Source organism: Cibotium barometz, chromosome 31 (assembly GCF_041138505.1).
Source record: "Cibotium barometz isolate CiBa-2024 chromosome 31, ASM4113850v1, whole genome shotgun sequence".
NCBI lineage: Eukaryota > Viridiplantae > Streptophyta > Polypodiopsida > Cyatheales > Cibotiaceae > Cibotium > Cibotium barometz.
The window spans coordinates 41,547,366-41,565,537 of record NC_141076.1 but is presented as its reverse complement, the minus strand read 5'-3'; the positions used below and the strand labels follow the sequence as shown (position 1 = coordinate 41,565,537).

General features: G+C 43.3%; 1 protein-coding gene, 1 long non-coding RNA gene and 1 pseudogene across 6 annotated transcripts in view; 1 reads left to right on the top strand and 2 right to left on the bottom strand.

Moving 5' to 3' along the window:
- The window catches only part of LOC147620873 (Nuclear transport factor 2 (NTF2) family protein), a 29,354-nt gene extending 23,627 nt beyond the window's left edge, over positions 1–5,727 (top strand). The window contains exons 2-3 of one of the 4 annotated variants that reach the window (XM_086825135.1): positions 2,122–2,212; positions 4,963–5,727. In XM_086825135.1, coding sequence (XP_086681261.1) covers positions 2,122–2,212; positions 4,963–5,548 — 677 coding nt within the window. In that variant the 3' untranslated portion in view covers positions 5,549–5,727. The remainder of the gene's footprint in view (positions 1–2,121; positions 2,213–4,962) is intronic. The other 3 variants (XM_086825138.1, XM_086825136.1, XM_086825137.1) reach the window with 3 other exon arrangements.
- An 869-nt stretch (positions 5,728–6,596) lies between these two features.
- Positions 6,597–7,867, bottom strand: LOC147620872 (uncharacterized). 2 transcript variants are annotated; one of them, XR_015270021.1, is made up of 3 exons: positions 7,527–7,867; positions 7,027–7,284; positions 6,597–6,915 (listed from the first exon to the last, which is right to left on the bottom strand). It is a non-coding gene; the product is annotated as an uncharacterized LOC147620872 (long non-coding RNA). The 2 variants fall into 2 exon arrangements; XR_015270020.1 differs by having other exon boundaries at positions 6,597–7,284.
- Positions 7,868–8,550: 683 nt separating this feature from the next.
- LOC147620871 (berberine bridge enzyme-like D-2 pseudogene) lies at positions 8,551–10,428 on the bottom strand (annotated as a pseudogene).
- Between the last annotated feature and the right edge of the window lie 7,744 nt (positions 10,429–18,172).

Sequence of the window (18,172 nt, the reverse complement as noted above, 5' to 3'; positions counted from 1 at the left end):
GGAGGTTCATATTACCTGGGCGAGTCCCAAACAGTGGTTATTGGCATCTCTAGGTCTTGTCTAGGGCAGATTTGGTAGTTTGGGAAGGCTGTTTTGTTTTTCTCTAGGGAACTCAAATTTTTGAGTCTCTCAACCATGTTATGGGTTTTGGATGCATGAGAACATTATCTGTAGTTGTACCAAAAAAATGGGTCTGTTGTTGTACCAAAAAAATGGGTCTGTTGTTGTAGAGAAACCTGGCTTTCCTCATGCTAGAATTGAGAATCCTAGTTTAAATTTGACATCTTCTTCACCTAAAGGCTCGTATTTTTAATAATGTACTCATAATCCTGGAATATAGGATCATGTTGGTTGTTGTATGATGGGTAAGAATGAGTTACCTTTAGTTTCAGCCTTTATCTGCTCAGTTAAGAGAAAGTTATGAACACATGATACAGTCTAGATCTAGTCAACCTTTCATTCTCTAACATCATTGCTCACGGGCAATTGAACTCCTAAAAGGGTGAGAGGACTTTTGACCTGCGTATTTGAGAAAGTAATAACTTTGCCTCTGCCACAACTTTTAGTGTTACTGTGAGCCCAATCGTGGCTCGTAATTTCTTCTTCCTTAGATAGCTTCTCCAAGATAAGTCGATTCTCAAAGTTGAGGACCCTAATGACATTGGCGACAACTGGACCGTCACATACACCTCCACTGGAGTGCTATGTGACACACTGGCTCTACTTCAGTGCAACATGTATACAATAGGATTACATATTTTGTTGTATGCCGTGACCCCATTGTGAGCCCTCGGGGACATGTTAGGCACGAGTTACGTAGGTCAATCTCCACCGCAATAGAGTCTGCATGTGTGAGTCCTCTTACCCACTTGGAGAATTTATGAGATAAAGCCAACCTTAGCATAGGTATTGATCAGTAAGCATGTAGGGCTTAAGCACATGGACCAGCCCATAAGGGCCATCATCAAAGGCCATAGAGGGCATAGGCAGCTAGTCTGCAGCCTACAGATGCTCCAAATCAGTGGTCGGCCAGCATCAGGTGTACTCGCATGAGTCGGCCAGTATATGGAGTGGACAGCAGCAGTTGGCCAACATCGGACAGTCGGGCAGCATCATGTGGGCAGCAGTGTAGACATGTGCAGCATTTATTGCTGATTAAAAGGCATTTTTGTCCATAAAAATAGGCTGACAGCTGATAAACAGGCCGACCAGAAGCCCAATACTATATATAAGCAAGTGCTCAGTTCTCAGCCAAAAGCATCATTCATAAAATCATCTTCAGCAGTTATCAAGCAGTTATGTGTGCCTAGAGCTTCCGGCTTCTTGCGGCAGCAGTTAGCACTTTATTGTGCTAGAGTTCCCAAGGCCTCCGCAAACAACATTCTTCAGCATTCAGCCAGCATAAGTGCATCCCTCAGTTTTGGGTTTGCATGGTGGTCATTGAAGAGCTATTCAAAGGAGCTTAGACAGCGTATGGTTCAGCCTGCGTTCGGTCTACTTGGTCCTTGCGTTTGGCAGTCCTCAGTCATCGTTCATACTCATTGTACAAAGTTCTCCAAAGAAATATAAGCAAATACTCTTGATTGCATGGGGGCCCTTTAGTGGGTGATTGGGACCCAATAGTGTGTCAACTATATCTTCTCTTCTCTCTCAATTTGGAATTGCATAAACTCACGGGTATAAAGAAGGCTTTCTTGTGGGTTACGAAAATCAACCTATTGCATGCTACATGGACTCCAAATCAAAACAAGAGCCTTCTCTATAAGTTGTGTAACACATTATTTTTATTTGTTATGGGTAAATTATAACTGCTTGATGAGGTGAATCCGCTTACAGTTTGAAGTTTGAACAAGGTAATGTATGTTAAGGGATGCCACAAGCTTACCTTAGCTCCACAGTATTAGGTTGGACCAAAACTTGCAAGAGAATTGCCAGCATATTCAGGAGAGATTTGTATGCACCATGATCTACAACGTGGATAATCAGTACATTCAGACGGATTTTATGCACATTTGCAGGTTTATCATGTGCATAAAATATGGAGCCTACTCTGCAAAACTGTCAACAAAGCATCCTTGGGATTAAATTCTGACTTTGTCACACAAATTTGATGTGATGCAGGAGAACTGGCACGTGGTTGTGTGTTAAGAATGGGAAAGAATGGTGGAATATGTTTTGGAGGAAGAGGAGTGCTTTCTGAGAGTTTCGGTGGGTGAGTAAACCTTATCACTTCTTCCTCACTTGTCTAGCGCACGGTATACAGGTTCTTTAAGTTTTGCAAGACTTGATGTTCAAGGGCAAGTTACCTTATGGTGGAAAGAAGAGACAACTTTGATATTCATGGAAACGTGTCCAGGGTCCCTTTCTCCATCTAAACGTTTGGCGCAGACATGGCACCTGAATCTAACCACAGCCTTGAACTTGAATTTAGTTTTAACTGCATTTTTTTCTCCATATCATAAACTGGATTAAGCACGCGTCGCACATATCTGTACAGAACACCGTCACAATAAATTAGAAGGAGAGCCATACATTGTGGTTAGAAATTTAGTGGCTGATCCAAGAGAACTCCATGTAGTCTAGCTGGCTCCAAAGTTTGTATTGCATGTTGTACACTTGGGTTCTTTGCTGGTGTGGGGACAGATTTTTGTAGTAGGGAGCGCGGATCTTGGAACATTTAACTATTAACTTAATTAAACTCATAATAAGCATTAAGGATTTAAATCACCAAACATGAGACCATCAACACTGCATTAGGTGTGGAAGGTCCCCCCTCCCCCCCTTTTTCTGCGTAGATAATCTTTATTAAAAAAGGATATATATTTTTTTTTGTACAAGCTTGAGGGGCGGAGCCACCAAGCGGTGATGTGAACAGGCAAAAACATTGGGCAGCTGGTGGAGCTGGGCGGTGGTGGTTCACTGTCCACTAGCTCCGTCCAGAATGGTGGTGGAAATGGGCAATGGCTGGCTTAGGGCAAGTGGCGATGGTCAGCTTTGGATGGGGTGGCGGCAGCTGGATTGTGCGCTAGTTCTGATACCAATTATTGGGTATTAGGGTTTAATCACAAGGTTAAACAAGAGTGATTAGGAAGAGGGGGCACAAGATAAACTCAAAGATTAGGCACACTTAATCATTATGATAATGGTCTTGTCTCCCCCTTTACAAGGTGTATACATATGTTGCCACCACATATGCCACATGTCAAACTATGATGCCAAGTGTCCCTAAGAGGTATCACCTTCATACATGATTGCTTACATAAGATCCTCTTGAGAGGTTGTTCCCACACACAAAAGAACCCACACACTAGTAGCTGTTCACACACACGAGAACCACTTTATTTTTACCTAGAATAATAAGTAAATAGGTGCTAGTTTACACAACCACCTAGCAACTCTTTATTCCCACATTCAATATTTAACAGTAACATAGATGGCATATCTCCTCAATTTGCTTATACATAAGCTGAGCTATATAGCCCCAAATACTCTGAATAGCTCTAATAGCTCTACACACCCATATGCAATGTTGTACTGTCTCAGAATCTATCGGGCATCTAGGACGGAGGGTTCTGCACCAAAAATAGCCCTCCACTGATTAATGGGGAGGCCACCACGCAAGCATAACCAAAAGACATGAGAGATCTGGCTCCTCCTGGATAACCTGTACGAGTGCCAAAGTCTGAGCCAAAATCTCTTTTGAATCAATGTATTATGTGGTAATGTCATAACTCTCCCAATGCAGCCCGAGTGTAGGAGTCCTTTGAATGTGTCGAATTGCTTCATTTGAAACTCAGGCTTCTGAAGTCGCTTCATTTGAAACTCAGGCTCATGCTGTAGTCGTGCCGCCTCCTTAGCAAGGTATTGCTCAAGAGTCAGCACGGGAGGTTAAGGAGTGGGTTGGGTGGGTTGTTAAGAAATGGTTTGTGGTGGTGGACTAGATGGTGTAGAAGTGGGTTGGGATTGTGCACCGGAAAAAAGAAGATGGAAGTGGTGGTTGTGGTTGTGGTATTATTTGTGAAACCACTGGTTTGGCTGCCTGGGCAGCCGAGGCTTGGGCCACAATCGTCACGAGATGTGATGGTGTAGAAGTCACTACTGTGGGAGTCTTTGTCGTAGTGTAAATTGATGTAGAGGGTCGGATGCACTGGACTCAATCCCTCTAATCTCCTCTAGCTCGTCTAGAGTGGGAATGTTTAGTTTTCTTCCCAACGCAAGTAAACCAATCCACTATGTGTGTGGGATGACTACTTACAGGTTGCCCTGAGCAAAAACAGACCATCCACACAAGACAATTTTTTTCCTGCACTGCAAAGGTTATCAAGCTCAAAACTCTGATACGAGTGTTACATGCAGAAGCTAATGTAACCTTTATGCAAGAGAGAGATGGAGTGGAGAGAGAGTACTACACAGGATTGGGTCCCAATATCGCTCCGAAGGGACCTTACCCGTGGGTGTATTTACGCTATTGCTGCATGAAGTAAAGCCTGGTCAGCCTACGCTGAGGCTGTCGGCTTGTAGAGGACCTGCCCTTGACCACATTAATGATGGCTGACTGCTGTACCTGCTGTGTCATGCTCCATCAAACTACTTAGGGCTTACAAGCAGTGCCATTTAGGAATACCTTCGTATTCTCTTCCCTCTCTCTCCTATCCTCTCACGGAGCTTTCAAAACTTGTATTTTCAAAGATAATATGCTTACAATGTGTTTTCATCTGATTGTGTTTTCATTATTTTACAGTTTCATATCATATCATGAATAATGTTTTAATAAGTATATTCTTCTGCCGAGTTTGCAAAGCTTGTCTAGTCATCAGTCGTGTGGTAAGTAGAGTGATTTTTGGACCAATTACATGCCTTCTGTCTGTCTTGTTGTAGTTCCAGCAAAAAGTTCAGATGCCTATTCCACCTGATAAAATGCCAAATGAGGGGTTTAAAATTTCTCATTTATGGTGAATGCAGGACAGTTCTCAAAGTAAATCAAAAACAGCTTTTTGATGTGAGATGCTCAGAGAGACCGAATGGAGACCTGGAGGATAAGCTTGGGAATGCAAAACCTGCTCAAATGGATGAATACACTCTCGAGGCTGAGCTGCAGGCTGCTATTAAATCCGAAAACTATGCAAAAGCTGCAAGATTGAGAGATGAGCTTCGAGCCTTACAAGAGGATAGTAGGGCTGGAGTGGTAGCTGCAAATGCCAAGTTTTATAGAGCATTTGAGTTGGGAGATTTGAAGGTAATGCGGAGCATTTGGGCACCTGGAGACAATGTGCACTGTATACATCCAGGAGCCGGCCGAATATCGGGCCATGATATGGTTATGGCAAGTTGGGAGTTAATGCTGGGTCCAGAAATAGCCTTGCCTCTGAAGATTGAGCTACACAACATGGAAGTTCAGGTGAAGGGAAGGTTAGCGTATGTCACATGCTTGGAGGTCGTACGAACTAGTGGTGCTAGCTGGGGAAAGCAGTTGGCAACCAATGTTTTTGAGAAACAGAATGGGATTTGGTACATATGTATGCATCATGCTTCCCACATCACGCTATGATTTTGGTAGAAGTAACCCGAAGGTAATGTCAAAGAACATGTTTGATGTATACAAAGCATGGGGGTGAAAGTTTTTTGTGATGCATTCTCCAATGCTGTATTCTCTATTCTCGTATACCTCCTTTTACCAGTACCTGAGGTTTGTGCCCGAAACATGCAAATAAATCATTCTATTTCCTCTCTATGGGTTCCAATGTTTTTTATCTTCATTTACACGGTGACATCAAAAGCCAATAATTTCACCAAAATATTGTACTATCTTGTAAGTGTTTTTCGAAATACGAGTGTTTGGAACTTGGGGCGCTCAAAAGTTGAACCGTCAATGACAGTGGCATCACTTCATTTGCATGAGGATTTCTTCTTATCATAAAAAAAATTAGCACCATGCTTGTCATGATTCTTTTGATTATGGCCCGTATTGTCCTGAAGTGCTTTGGAAGGGTATGGTCGGCTTTTGGAGGATAACTTTTGATGGCAAACACTCCACCTTGTGATGCTAACCCCCCACACGATCATCCTGCATTTGCTTTCTCGAGCCACCCCTGAGCTTGGGGGAGAGAGATGCATGCACCACCTTAGCATGAGGCCTTCAGCCCACCTCACGACTAGACTAGCACCATGCATGTCCTGCACCTCCGTGGTACTAGCATATTCGCTCGACATCTCTCGTTGACTCACATATGGCATGTTCAACACCAAGTTATGATCCCTCTTCATCCTTATGAGTCCACTCTAACAAACAATAAAGTTTTTCAAAACTATCATAATAATCTTTGCTTCTCATCAATCCCTTCAACACTTATGAAAGTAAAACCACTAGTAGAGATTTATGCGATTTGGCTAGCTCTACTCGAATGTCTTCAAAGATCTTAGAGACACACGTTGAGAGAGAGAGAGAGAGAGAGAGAGAGAGAGAGTCCAAAGTTCTTTTTTATGATTACCAAAATCCAGTCAACATTACGTCATCCCCATAGTATGATGCAAGCATATTTCTTGCATCATAGATAAACATTTCATTGCCATAAAGCACTTGGATCACAACAAAAGTGTTACCAATAATAGCCACTACTATTCTGGAAAAAAATCACAACTACTATTCAGTCACCTCTATCAAGGATTTGCTTCCATAGACGTTTTTTATTTATCATGACAAAAAATCCCATGGATTCAAAATAGAGAAAAAAAATATTACATTAATATGAATTGAACAAGGTTTAATGAGAGAGAGATGCTTGTCCATCAAGATATGCAACCATGAATCAAACCAAGTTTAATCTAAGAGAGAGAAGCTAATCCATCAAGATATGCAAGCATGCAGGATATTTTTATTTGGGTTACATTGATGGGAGCCATTTCTCGCTTCTAATCCTGCACTCAAAATGGAAGAAACCAAGGCAATTTGATGCCATGATTACAGCTAGCCATAAATTAATGAATAGGAGATCGAATTGAAAATGAAATTAATTAGACTAAGCTCACCATTTGGTAGGCAACATGTATTCCAGCATGCCTTTGTGAGTAGTGCAGCATCTTCATCCTTGCTCCAAATCATCCTCCTATGATGCATACAAGCATTCTCTACTAGTGTCCTAGCATTGCAGCATCTCCACACAATATCTCCATTGGCATAGTGGCAAAAGCATCAATCTCTATCTCTCTTGAACGTAGCAAAGCATAGTAGTGCGCTGAAGATCTCCCCCGATCGATGCGCTGAAGATTATTATAACCTCTAACGTCCTTAAAAAGAAAAACAAATTGTTATAACCTCTAACGTCAAGAGGAATTCCATAGCATCATCATCGACCGTTAAAAAAAAAATATTGGCGGTAATATTTCAAAAGAGCGCTGATTTCTGCCACATAATGGTAGCCTACAGAGTAGATTAAACGATGATGGATTTTTTTTAAAAAAAACACAGAATTGTGCAAGCGGCCATCAGATGGACGCCTAAAACATGCACCCGTTGTAAAAAAAATTACCGTCAGCATTTAAAAAGCTCGCTGAATTCCGCCACTCTCAAACATTGTGCGGCCTCACCGCATTGGTGACCCGCCTATGCCCATGACATTGAATCCACCTAGCACGGTAGGCTGCCACCGCCTTTCACTCAAGATCCCTCGGGTAGTGTCTGTCCGCACCTACAGAAGAAGAATGAACGAATAGATGGAGGTCGTTTCATTTTAAAAACTTATTTTTACTTGTTGTAGTACTCTATTAGCAGCAGCTACAACAAGAAAGGAACGTGTAAGAACGCAAAAGGCCACCACTACGAACACAATCGGAACCACAGATTGAACACCCAGCCCCATCTCATTAGCTCCAGAACTCTCAGATGGTTTGTGAGTCACGAGCTATAATACCCCGTCTACTCCCAGAAACGACTCACGAGCCCGGACACGAGCCAACACGAGCTCCTTGTGCTGTTGAGTAAGTTATTGCGCGTGTCAGAAACTTGGCTGTTCCCCCGAGTATCCTCCGACGTTTACTCAACTCTTGTTGTAGGAAAGGACAAAGAGTTGAGTAAAGTTGCCCTTTTCCAAGAAAGGCAATTTTTTTGCAAGTGAGGTACCTACCTTGTTTTCTAGGAAAGTCGCCCTTCTCCAAGAAAGGCAATTTTTTTTCTTTGCCCTTCGTTTACATTAAAGTTACCTTTCTAGGTAGAATACAACCAACAATACTTAAAACTATTGCATGTAACATAAATATTGTCTCTCTAGATAAAATACAATCAACAATATACTTAAAAAGATTACATCTAACATAAAGATTGTATTTTTAAGCAAACGTACTTAAAATACAACCAAGAAATCTCATGAATTGTACATTATCAAATAGTCAATCCATAAACTCACATCATGCAGGTCCAACATAATCTAGAATCTTAGAAACCAAATCATAGAAGTAAAATATCACAAATGTTTCAATACAATAGATCATCACCAAAAGCTCATATGACCATCAATGTCATGAATAATGTCATCAATAATAACCACACATCATACCCATAGTATGATGCAAGCATATTTCTTGCATCATAGATAAACATTTCATTGCCATAAAGCACTTGGATCACAACAAAAGTGTTCTCAATAATAGCCACTAATTGTGCTAGTTAGTAAATGGTGCACGATGCTCGCTCTTGCCTTTGACCGTGATTAATTATTTCTTAGGCTAAGGTGAGACGTTACAATTGGAGATGCTATGCTAGAGTAGTTGTGGAGGAGGGGAATGCTTTGAGGGTGGCGGAAGACATTGTTGGGGTCGACACGTGTCTTGATTTCAGCAAGCCGGAGAAAGTTGTCCCCAAAGTAGCTACGGCCCCATGTCGCGTTAGCCTCTTCGAAGGTCGAGTTGCCACCGAGCTCCAAATCAAGGTAGCCCACGTAGGCTCGCCGAGGGTCCAGGGACACGTAAGGTGCCATGTATGCATGGAGTGTCCGGGACCAGGCCAGGAGGGTCTCGTCCGGGCGCCCGGTCTCGTTGTCCCAATCTGCATGGTACTGTATGACGTACCAATTGCCTGCCCGGTGTGGAAAGGCGATCTGGTCTGCAGGTATCCTAACCATCACCCCTTGGTAAGGCTCTAGAAGCAAGCTGCCCAAGCTTGGGTTGGCCTCCAACAAATCAAACACACCATCCCACGCTTCCTTTGAGATGGGCGCTTGCACGTAGTCGGACTTTGCTTTAAAGTAGTTTTTGTCTGTGTTGAGCCTCTCTGTTAACCCTAATGGGCTCCCGGCTCTCCCTACATTGGCCACAGCTTCTATCCATGTCCCCTCATCGCAATCATCGGCTGTCAATCCTAGCTGTGGATAAATCTCATTCATCAACTCTACCGTCTCATTAATTCCCCCCATGTAGTAGCCATAAAACAACCCACTCAGATTGCTAGACACACTAGCTCCACCAGTGAGATACACTACTATTTGCATGTCTTCTGGAGCTTCAAATGGGGCTACAGTTTGCCAGTCATAAATGAGCTCATTGAGAAGGGTTCTGTTGGTTCTTAGCACATTAAACGCAGTCACTCTAGAGGCTACAGGCACAAGACGGAGCCTCCACGCAACCACTACACCCCAGCTGCCTCCACCGCCCCCTCTCAGAGCCCAAAAGTAGTCTTCACCCATGCTTTCTCTGTTAAGAAGCTCACCATTGGCATCCACAAGCAATGCATCAATCACATTGTCTGCAGCAATACCATGTTTCCGAGACATGAAGCTGTAGCCGCCCCCACTGATATGCCCTCCTGCACACACAGTGGGACAAACCCCAGCTGGGAAACCATAGTCGGAAGTAACTTGGGAGATGCCATAGTAGAGCTGGCCAAGGGTAATGCCAGCTTGGGCCCAAGCGGTTTTGGAGTCCATGTCCACCTCCACAGTCTGCAGGTTCATCAAATCGATGACCACGAAAGGGCTCTCAGCAGTGTAGGATAGGCCCTCGTAGTCGTGTCCGCCGCTACGGACACGAAGCAATAATCCACTGTTGATGGTGCAGTTAACTGCGGTTTGGACTTGCTGGGCGGACTCGGGGAGGACCAAAACAGAGGGGACGGGCGCCCCGGGCTCGCTGAAACGCAGATTCTGAACTGAGAAGTCGAGCAAATGGTAGAATGTGGGTGCGTCCGAGCTACGGGTGGTATAGTTCTGCACACCTCCATTTTGCAAGCACTCTAGAAAGCTGGGCTCCGCAACAAGAGGAGGAGGAGCAGCAGCAGCAGCTACAACAAGAAAGGAACGTGTAAGAACGCAAAAGGCCACCACTACGAACACGATCGGAACCACAGATAAAACACCCAGCCCCATCTAATTAGCTCCGGCAAAAATGAGAACTCTCAGTAGTCACGAGCTACAATACCCCGTCTACTCCCAGAAACGACTCACGAGCCCGGACACGAGCCAACACGAGCTCCTTGTGTTGTTGAGTAAACTATTGCACGTGTCAGAAACTTGGCTGTTTCCCCCGAGCATGCTCCGACGTTTACTCAACTCTTGCGCGGGGGAGACCGGGAGATTTCCTAAAATCTCCGACAATTCAATGCAGCCACTTGTAGTAGATTTTCACTAGAAAAGCAGGCAGAAGTTCAATGCAGCCCGCAGATTTTCACCAGAAAAAAAAGGGCGAGGTTTGGGTGGACAGTGATGTGGTGTTACTTTCACCAGAAAAATAGGGAGAGCTTTGGGTGGTGGACACTGATGTGATGTGTGCTTGGGTGTCCTTGCTACTGGAAATGCTCGTGTGTACTTTTACTCAATAAGGGATGTGTGTACTTTTTAATGTAGAACAATTTTAGCAAGCAAGGACGGATATTTTTCCAATAAAAGAATCATGTAAAAAAAGCAAGATTCTCTAACTTTTATCTAATTTACCACAAATTGCAATCTGCGATCTTTTTTTGGCCTGTTGATGAGACATTCTTTTACTTTGGAGCCACGATTGCTCCTGCTGTTGAGCAGTGATGGGAGATGTAAGGTCTGAGCTTGCTAGAATCACAAGTGCTAGCATCTCGCTCTTGACACGGCCGTTTGTTGCATCAGGACTTGGGAGCCTTGCGCGACTAGTTGGCTCTCACAAAACGAACGCACTCGTCATGGTCCATCTCATGATACACCATACATAGCTCCCAATGTTTGCAACTGGTCGAGCGCACCATTCTCCTGTCGCTGCCCTCCCTTCGGACCATCTTCCATGCGTCTCCCTTTTTGTGGCAATCGTTAGAGATGGAGTCGGCTTAGGCTATTAGGGTTTCTTAGCGTCGTTGACGATAACCACTGCTAGGATGGGCACACTTGATGTGCACCATTTTTGGTGCTCCTAATTTCTAAAGTAAACTAGGGATGAAAAGTAAGCTAGGGACCTCGAGAGTGGCGAGCGACTAGAAATGAACAAAAAAATTGTCTCTGAATTTTTGGTGTGTGAGCTTCTTCCTCTCCCTCTCCCTCTCCCTCCCTCCCTCTCTCTCTTTCTCTCTCTCTCTCTCTCTCACTCACTTACACACACACACACACACTTTTTTTAGTGAAACCATTGAGTGGGGCAACCGAAACTCAAATCAGAAATAGTGGGAAAACACCTCAAATTGTAGAAAAGCAAGCTTTCCACGATCATTAGAATCTCTAAGAGATTGGTAAAGTGATCTACGAAAGAAGGAAAAGGGTCGACATGAACAATAGAAAAAAGCAACTGATTTTAGACATGGTAGATAGTCCAAAATGCCATGCTCTTGTCCAATCCAAGAAGGCTACATAGGCTGAGAAAATGCCTTACATACAATTGACCCTTATTCACACTTGGGCGCCCAAAACTTACTTAACTAAGGCCTTGGGTGGCCAATATCTCATAATGTACAACTTTTATAGTGCCTTTGCATGACACTTATTGATGTCCTCAAATGGAGGAGCATATTTATTAATCCAAAATGGGATTAACACCCCTACTTGATGTAGGTTCTGTCCTCAGAACTTGTTATCGAGGTCGAAAGACCTAGTCGCTGAACTCGTGTGACGATAGAAGTTCCGACGCGACTGAAGCTTTTTTAGGGTTCTTCCTGAATGCATCGTGTGATCTCCAGAACCCAGTGTCGACCATGTCTTCGAATGTGATATACATATATGCTGGTAGACACCTTAGGCGATGATAGTATATCATGCCTCTGTCACTTGGTCCTTGATTCATGTCGAACTGCAGCTGATCAACACCATATCCGTCATATCTTTCCTTGGGTTGTTCTATCAGGACCACGAGCAGTTTTAGGAATCGAACACTAGCCACAATTGCTGGGTCCGAGATACGACGCCATGCTCAGCATATGCTTTCTTTGCTCTCCTATATCTGTAAATGTTGCTGGCATGAAGATAGGGAAGTTATAACAGACATGTGAATCCCTTTGCTTTGCCTCTTGAAACTCCAATGGTGTCCATCTTCTCTTCATCAGTGTCATGTATAAGGGATCTACTCTTTGTGTTGGTGGTGCACACATATATTCATGGCTATATTCCAGGATTGTAAGGTACTCTTTTCTCCAATCTGGCTATATTCCAGGATTGTAAGGTACTCTTTTCTCCAATCTGGCTATATTTCGAAATCCTCCAGCTTGGGGTTGGCATCATCTATGATAATTGCTGTATAACCCTCTCGTATAACCCTCTCTTGTGTGGACTAGATGAGCCTTCCTCCACCTATGAAAGCAGTAAACTGATCATAAATGTCACAATCCTTATTTCCAATAGATCACCCAAATGTGGATTTTCTAGCTTTGTGTGTCATGCCACGTTGGACCATAACATGCCCTCTCTAGACAAGGACAATAGCTCTTCTAATTATGGTCTAGGTGCTCAGAGAGGGTACAGTACATAGGGTTGCTTTGTTGGTGTGACATCTGAGTATGCTTTGGGTAGAATCCGTCAAGTTGGTTCAAAGGGTGTTATTTGCATTAACACCTTGAACAGGAGTTTTGGTTTGAGTAGCGGATTCCTAGCTCTTATAAAACCTTCCTACTCTATAGCAGACAAGGACTCAAGTATAGAATCATCAGTAAATGGTTCAATTGTGACGTGGTAGAGTGTGACGTATCTCTTGAGTTGGCCATGGTGGAGATGGCGGATCAGGTGCCAGTAACTCCTCAAGGGCGAGAGTGTTAGTGGGAAATTCTAAGGGTTGAGAAGGGAGAGTAGAAAAAATACAATCAGCTTGAGATTTGTCAATAGGCGGAGCATTTGGATATGGATTAAGTAATTTACTATGGCGCCATTAGAATATACGGGGTAAGTAGGATTAAGTGATGAACTTGATGTTTCTTCTTGACCATGGCCTAAACTTGGGGGTGGGTGGCTGGGTTTGTGGAGTTTCATAAAGTCTTATAGCTCAGTTATGTCCTCTGGATTTATGTTGGGATACTCAATATGTGTTTTATCAAAAGTATAAAGGACATTGGTTAACATGGCTTCTAGATGTTTATAGATATTATGATATAGTTGTGGAATACTAAAAGGATGATATAAAGAGGACTCACATAGATTTAAGTGCTGGTGGTGAGCATTATATACCTCTAGCTACCCATGGCTTATGATCCATTGATAACTTTGGGCTACAACCTCATAGTTGGCCGGTGTATCAAGAATATCATCTGGAACAAACATGTCTAATTTATCAATGCTGTTGTCCAGGATTTCGGAGTTTTGTAGCACACGACACCAACTACAAAGGTTGAGCATAATGGGGTGCAAGGGATAAAAGTAAATATCTTTAGGATCAGTTAGCACCAATAAGTCCCCCTGAAAAATTCCCTTGATGATGGTGGGATTAGCATCACATTCTGTGTTTTGTTTAATGAGTGTTAGTTCTCCTAGGCTTAAGTCATCAGACAAGTTTATATCATATTGAAGTAAAGAGAGGGTTAGCATAGACAAAAAGAGAGTCAGAGTTTGAGGAGGGGCCCGAGGAGTTACTAGCAAAAACTGATCTATCTCTGAAGCTCGCTCAAGGAGTATGCGCATCTCGTCTGTGGGTTCTTGTCATTGACTGTGTTCTTGGATAGCCAGTTGGCATTCCAACTCTTGGATGCGCGAGTCCTTGGTGTGTTGAGAAGGTTTGAAATAGCTATTTCTCTTACCATCCTGGCAGCATCTAGCTCTTCAAAGCACCTTGTTGCTTCTTCTTGTGCTCGTCTGGCTGTAGCCTCTCTTCCCTGAGCCTCTATAATCCTTTGAAGTCTTTTTGTAGCATCTAGCTCTTCAAAGCACCTTGTTGCTTCTTCTTGTGCTCGTCTGGCTGTAGCCTCTCTTCCCTGAGCCTCTGTAATCCTTTGAAGTCTTTTTGCAGGCCAAATTTTGACTTTCTTGTAGCTGCTGTGTGACTTGCACCATAGCTTCGTGGTGTGTAGCCATCACTCTTTGCATATCATACTCATTGGTGCTGAAGGTCTCATTGAGTGCTCTAATCTTCTTGGCATTTGATTTGTTGATCTATTATCTTTCTTGTTGTAGTTGGCTCACTTTGTGTTCTGCTTCCTTAGAGTTAAGGATAGTGTATGGAGTTGACCTTGTAGCTCTTCTTCCTTGGCTAGGGAGGTCTGCTTTAGCTCCTGTAGCTGTTGAGCATGGATAACCGCTTGCTCCTGGTTATGTGTGACTTCCTTCTGAAGTTGCTCTTTAGCTTGCTCCAACAACTGCGCTTTCAATCTGTATTCTCTTTGATCTTTTGCACAGTGGTTTGACTAGTTGGCTCTCACAAAACGAATGCACTCGTCATGGGTCATCAGCTCCCATCTCATGATACACCATAGCTCCCAATGTTTGCAACTGGTCGAGTGCACCATTCTCATGTCGCACTATGTACTTGCCCCACAGGACCATCTTCCCGTCTCCCTTTTTTTTTTGGCAATCGTTAGAGATGGAGTCGGCTTAGGCTATTAGGGTTCCTTAGCGTCGTTGACGATAACCACTGCTAGGATGGGCACACTTGATGTGCACCATTTTTGGTGCTCCTAATTTCTAAAGTAAACTAGGGATGAAAAGTAAGCTAGGGACCTCGAGAGTGGCGAGAGCAACGAGAAATGAACAAAAAATTTGACTCTGAATTTTTGGTGTGCGAGCTTCTTCCTCTCCCTCTCCCTCTCTCTCTCTCTCTCTCTCTCTCTCTCTCTCTCAGTCACACACACACACACACACACACACACACACACACACACACACACACACTCTTTTTTTTAGTGAAACCATTGAGTGGGGCAACTGAGACTCAAATCAAAAATAGTGGGAAAACACCTCAAGTTGCAGAAAAGCAAGCTTTCCACCACGATCATAAGAATCTCTAAGAGACTGGTAAAGTGATCTACGAAAGAAGGAAAAGAGTCGACATGAACAATAGAAAAAAGCAGCTAATTTTAGACATGGAAGATAGTCCAAAATGCCATGCTCTTGTCCAATCCAAGAAGGCTACATAGGCTGAGAAAATGCCTTACATACAATTGACCCTTATTCACACCTGGGCACCCAAAACTTACTTAACTAAGGCCTTGGGTGGCCAATATCTCATAATGTACATCTTTTATAGTGACTTTGCATGACACTTATTAATGTCCTCAAATGGAGGAGCATATTTGTTAATCCAAAATGGGATTAACACCCCTACCTGATGTAGGTTCTTTCCTCAGAACTTGTTACCGAGGTCAAAAGACCTAGTCGTCTCGCTGAACTCGTGTGACGATAGAAGTTCCGACGCGACTGAAGCTTTTTTAGGGTTCTTCCTGAATGCATCGTGTGATCTCCAGAACCCAGTGTCGACCATGTCTTCGAATGTGATATACATATATGCTGGTAGACACCTTAGGCAATGATAATACAACATCATGCCTCTATCACTTGGTCCTTGATTCATGTCAAATTGCAGCTGATCAACACCATATCCATCATATCTTTCCTTGGGTTGATCTATCAGGACCACGAGCAGTTTTAGGAATCGAACACTAGCCACAATTGTTGCTGGGTCCGAGATACGGCGCCATGCTTAGCATATGCTTTCTTTGCTCTCCTATATCTGTAAATGTTGCTAGCATGAAGATAGGGAAGTTATAGCAGACATGTGAATCCCTTTGCTTTGCCTCTTGAAACTCCAATGGTGTCCATCTTCTCTTCAGTGTCATGTACAAGGGATCTACTCTTTGTGTTGGTGGTGCAGACATATATTCATGGCTATATTCCAGGATTGTAAGGTACTCTTTTCTCCATTCTGGCTATATTCTGAAATCCTCCAGCTTGGGGTTGGCATTATCTATGATAATTGCTGTATAACCCTCTCTTGTGTGGACTAGATGAGCCTTCCTCCACCTATGGAAGCAGTAACTGATCATAAATGTCACAATCCTTATTTCCAATAGATTGGGCGAATTTGGATTTTCCAGCTTTGTGTTCATGCAACGTTGGACCATAACATGCCCTCTCTAGAGACAAGGACAGTAGCTCTTCTAATTATGGTCTAGGTGCTCAGAGAGGGTACAGTACATAGGGTTGCTTTGTTGGTGTGACATCTGTTGAGATATCGAGCTCATCTAGTGAGGCGGTGGACACTATGATGACCCGCCTGGGAGATAGGCCCCACACTTACACCACTGGCATGGTTGGTGAGATCATGGATGATATGTGACCAGTGGGATGACATACTATGTGACAGCCATTCTAGAGACTGTCATAGTTATAGCGCCAGCTCATTTAGTTGGGTTCACACTATAGAGAACCCTAGTATGTATTTGGTTGAGTACCTTCTCATAGGTGTGTACTCTTATCTTTGTATATAGTGTGTTGAGTGTTGTGTAAAGAAGAAGAAGATTTTTAGTCTCTCACCTTGTGTGTTCTCTTTTAAGGTTTTGTGAGTGTGTGTGTGCTTGCAAGAGCTCAAGCTCTCTTCTCCCCTGCATCTTTTCATGGTATCAGAGCCTGGTTCATGCTAAGGGCTGAGCTGCAAGCAAGCGAAGCACAGGAAGCGGTACGAGGGTAAGAGCTTCATCTACTCTTCTCTATTTGTGTTGACGAGACTACACCCTTGTCGGGAGCTCTACGGGAGCACTGGCGAACGATTTTTGATTGAGGATCTTTCTTCGCGGGAGTAAAGCTATAGGGCAACTACACTGTCCTATATCGGACTCCATTTTTCGGGACAAAAACGCGTTTCGAGTGCGTCAGGATCTCCGTTTTTTAGAAAGCAGACGATTTCGAGTACTACGGGTAAGTCATCGATTCTTTGCAGAACTCTATTTTAAGAACTGCAGGAAGACAGATTAGTTGTACAGACACTGTGTGTGCTGCAAGGTCAAAAGTTGCCATTGGGTGTATGTATACACATTGAGGTCACTGGTTGTGACATTTGAGTAGTGTACTACAGTACCGCTGCAGAAAATACAACAACTTGTGTAGGACAAACCAGAGTGCTGTTTCTGGTAAATTTGTGTGTGCAAGATGTCAAATGATGGCATAAACCAGATTGTTGTTGAGAAGCTTGATAAGAATAACTTCCATGCTTGGAGGTTCAGGTTGATAAATTTCCTGATAGGAAAGGGTTACTGGGACTACATAGAAGGTGAACATGAAGAGGCACCGGAGATACTGGAGATCAATCCGACTGCTCCAGATGTGAAAGAGTTCAAGGATTGGAACCAAGGAGCTAGAAAAGTTATGTATTGGCTCTCTATCAGTATATAGTACAATGATGATTGGGCACATATAGGATGCCAAGTCCCCCAAGGAGGAGTGGGACACCTTGGTAAAACTCTATGAAACAAATACCAAGGCACGAAAGATACAGTTGAAGAATAAACTTTATAATGTGGAGAAAAAGAGTATGTCTGTGAATGATTATGCATTGAAGATCAAGGGTATTGAAGATCAAGGGTATTGTGGAATCCCTTGCATCTATTGGTGTTTCAGTAGATGATGATAATAAGGTGGAAGTCTGTCTACGTGGTCTCGGGCCACAATACAAGGCGTTCAAGACGTCTATTCAGACTCGAGACGTCTATTCAGACTCGAGAAAACATTCCCAATTTCACAGATTTGGTGTCTATGTTGATTATAGAAGAGAAGAGCTTGGGTGAAGACCAACAGTCTTCAGAAAACAAAAACAATTCAGAGCA